Below are 3825 nucleotides of genomic sequence, written 5' to 3' on the forward strand. Positions count from 1 at the left end.
GTGAGTAAAAATTATTTTTCAAAAGCAAGAAAATATAAAATTATAAATTCTAACTAATATTGTTGTGAGTGAAATATTTAAAAATAATTATTACATATATAATTTTAATTTATTTATATGTATAATAATAATTAATTAATATATATTAAAAAATAATTTTTAATTAATATATATATATATAAATTATTTCAGTTAAAAGTATTCGAAATTCAAAAGGTTAATAAATAAAGAAACAATTTAAATAAAAATTATTTTTCACAAGCAAGAAAATATCAAATTAAAAATACTAATTAATAAATTGTTGAGTCAAATATTGAAAATAATGATTTCATTTGATATCAATCGATAAATATTATTATTATCCATACACGAGTTTGTTCTTATCAAAATGAAACAATAATATACCGAAACGTTACAAGGAATAGGTTTTGTTTGTATTCATTTTCTAAATCACGATATAGTCATTCTAAATAATCATCTACATGATTTTGTTATTACCGATAATCTTAAACCTTATCAATAAAATAAAACGACAACAAAATCAAAGTACTTTCTCGATAAAATTGATGACTCCAAGTTCTCGAGAATCAATCCTATTGAAATTAATTAAAAAATAATCGAAGAAAAATATGAAAAATAATTACACGAAACGTAGATAAAAACAACAACTTAATTCTCGTTTAAAACGATGACGTATTTTCGAAAACTATAATTATTACAATGAATCATTGGATTTAATATATAATTTCTCATCTTTGCAAATGATTTCTAATAATTCTTTCCCTATTCGACTAGAGAAAAGAAAGATAAAGAAAGAAACACGTTGAGATTCTTCGATCGTTGTTTAAACAAATGAAAATACTAATCGTGCATACCTTTTTCAAGTGTTTGTTCACCCATTTCGTAAAGGTCTTCTTCTGTATGGCGTCTCGTTCGTCTGTAAAGAAAATTTGAAGAAAAAAAAATTTATAAAAAAAAAGAAGTAAAAAGTATAATAAAAACGAATATTAAATAGAACAATTCAAAAAATGTATTATAATAAATAAATATGAAAGAGTGTATTATTATATAATTAATATATGATCGTCAAACTTATCTTGAGAATTATTTCTAAAGTTTATAAATAAAATAAATTTCTAAAATTTATAAATAAAATAAATTTTCAAAGTTTATAAATAAAATAAATTTTCAAAGTTTATAAATAAAATAAATTTTCAAAGATTATAAATAAAATAAATTTATAAAATTTATAAATAAAATAAATTTCTAAAATTTATAAATAAAATAAATTTTCAAAGATTATAAATAAAATAAATTTTCAAAGTTTATAAATAAAAAAAATTTCTATAAAATTTTTATCAATAATTTTGATAAAGTTTCATTATTTTTCTTAGTAGATAAATTTGACAACTTGTTCATTATTTTTTGTTCTTTTTTTCTATTTCTTTTTTGTTGTCATTAGTATACGACAAGTATGAATCATCGTTGAAATATTATTACGTCAAAAAAAAAATAAAAAAAGATACGCGAACACTTAAGCTTATTATCACTTATCTTTATCGTTTTTAAATATTTATTCGAATCATTTTTATCTACACCCTTTTCTTCTTTCTTTTTTTTTTTCTTTTGGAAAAAATATTCAACTAGAAAAGAAATTCAGGAAAGATGTCCATGAAATTTTTCTATTTTCAATTTATTAGATTTAAAATATTATTATTATATATTTATTTAATATTTATTATATATTTAATTTATTTAGATTTAAAATATTTTCTTTCAATGTTTCAGATACTTTTCTTATTGTTTTTTGTAATACTTGAAAATAATTGATAAGTGTTCGTGACCCTTTTAAAATTATGGCATATTATTTTTATCACCTGAGTATAATATTGTGCGTATAAAAAACAAATAAAGTATTATTTATTATTTTTTTGTGATTATAATTAATTAACAATTCTAATACAACGATTGATCATTTAAAATATATGAAAAAGGTGTCTCAAGGATAAATGTTGACCTTAACCGGACGATTGAGTAATGGATAGACAGAAATAAAAAGATTAGGGCCTTATTATGAATCATTCGATGCATCCTGAAATTTATTTCAACAAAACCCCTTTTTCAATCAAATAAAATCAAATCAAATCAAAATAAAATAAAATAAATCTAATTTTGCATTAATATAAAAACATCCTATACTTGGTTTGTATAATAATTAATAAATTAAATCTACAAAATTAACAATAATTAATATTACCATTCATTTAACAATAAAATACTGAAGGAATAAAATAAAAAAAGAAAAAATATTCTACGATAAATGTTTTGAAAATATTTCAGTAAAATAATTCAATAAATAAAATAATGAAAAATAAATAATTTAACCAATTTTTAAAAAGGAAAAATATTCTACGACAAACGTTTTGAAAATATTTGTGTAAAAAATAATACAAATAAAATAATGAAAAATAAATAATTTAACCAATTTTTATAACATTCGTAAAAGATGTTAATCGTTCGAAAATCTGCGAACAACTGAACGTAAACACACAACAAACGTTTGACTCTTTTTGTCGAAAAAATACTGCGAAAGTTCATGGACGTTTGTTTATAAACAAAAGTATGTACGCACGTTCGTACGTACGTACGTTGTTAAATTAACGTCTGATTCATAAAACACACAAGTTCCAATCGAATGCAACAACCAAAAAAATCACACGCACACAAACACACACGCACAAATCACACGCACAAACACGCGTACGATTGAATAAACAAACAAATACTTTCATTTAACATTCGAACTTTAAAAAAAAGAAAAGAAAATCTGATGAATCGTTTGGATAAATAAATCAATTCCTAATGTACTCGTAAAATAAATTAAAACAACAGTTATTTCTTTGTTTAAAAAAAAAACAAAACAAAACAAAACAAAAATTTAAATATCTTTTTTTTTTTACAATGTGTTAACGAATAATAGAATAATAAATTTGTAAAAGAGTTAATAAATGAAATATATTTCATTACTTTCCTGTCGTAAAAGAATTATTTTCTTGAAAATTAATATTCATCGTATTTTCAAAGCCTTGTATATGAATGTGTATGTGTCGAGTGTGTGTGGGAATAATAATAGAAATGATTTATGGTATTGAATATTGAAATGAGCTGAACGTGAACTTACAATTTCTATTTGGTATAGAACATTTTGTTCTTCGTAGAAATTTAAGTGTTTACTTGAAAAAAAAAAAGGTTCCTTCCTTTCTTTGTGAATTTTAAAGATATACGTGAGGTTTCATTTCGTATGAGTACATTCTAACTGATGTGAAGTGAAGATTTAACAGTTAGGTTAAATTTAGTATTCGATGAGAAGGAATTTATTCATTTCAATCGTTGTATTTTTGTATTAAAAATAAAAACAGGAACACAAAAAAAATTATACAAAAATGTGAAGTATATTAAATTAAAATTCTATAAAAATGTGAAGTATATTAAATTAAAATTCTATAAAAATGTGAAATATATTAAATTACAATTATACTAAAAATGTGAAGTATATTAAATTAAAATTATTAAAAAAATATGAAATATGTTAAATTAAAATTATACAAAAAAATGTGAAATAAATTAAATTAAAATTCTATAAAAATGTGAAATAAATTAAATTAAAATTATACTAAAAATGTGAAATATATTAAATTAAAATTCTATAAAAATGTGAAATAAATTAAATTAAAATTATACAAAAAATGTGAAAATTACGTTCGACAAATAATTCGAGAAAAAGGAACGAAAAATATTAACAATGCAAAAAAACGGATGTGAAAA

The 3825-nt window shown here is 20.3% G+C and overlaps 1 protein-coding gene across 1 annotated transcript in view; it reads right to left on the reverse strand.

The window, feature by feature from the left end:
* LOC122515550 (microtubule-actin cross-linking factor 1) overlaps positions 1 to 3825 on the reverse strand; it is a gene marked incomplete in the record, with an annotated part of 139047 nt that overhangs the window by 83269 nt on the left and 51953 nt on the right. Inside the window, 1 exon segment of the mRNA XM_043632953.1 lies at positions 876 to 937. Within this exon segment, the coding sequence (XP_043488888.1) occupies positions 876 to 937 (62 nt within the window).

Source organism: Polistes fuscatus, unplaced genomic scaffold (genome assembly GCF_010416935.1).
Source record: "Polistes fuscatus isolate 324 unplaced genomic scaffold, CU_Pfus_HIC Scaffold18, whole genome shotgun sequence".
NCBI lineage: Eukaryota > Metazoa > Arthropoda > Insecta > Hymenoptera > Vespidae > Polistes > Polistes fuscatus.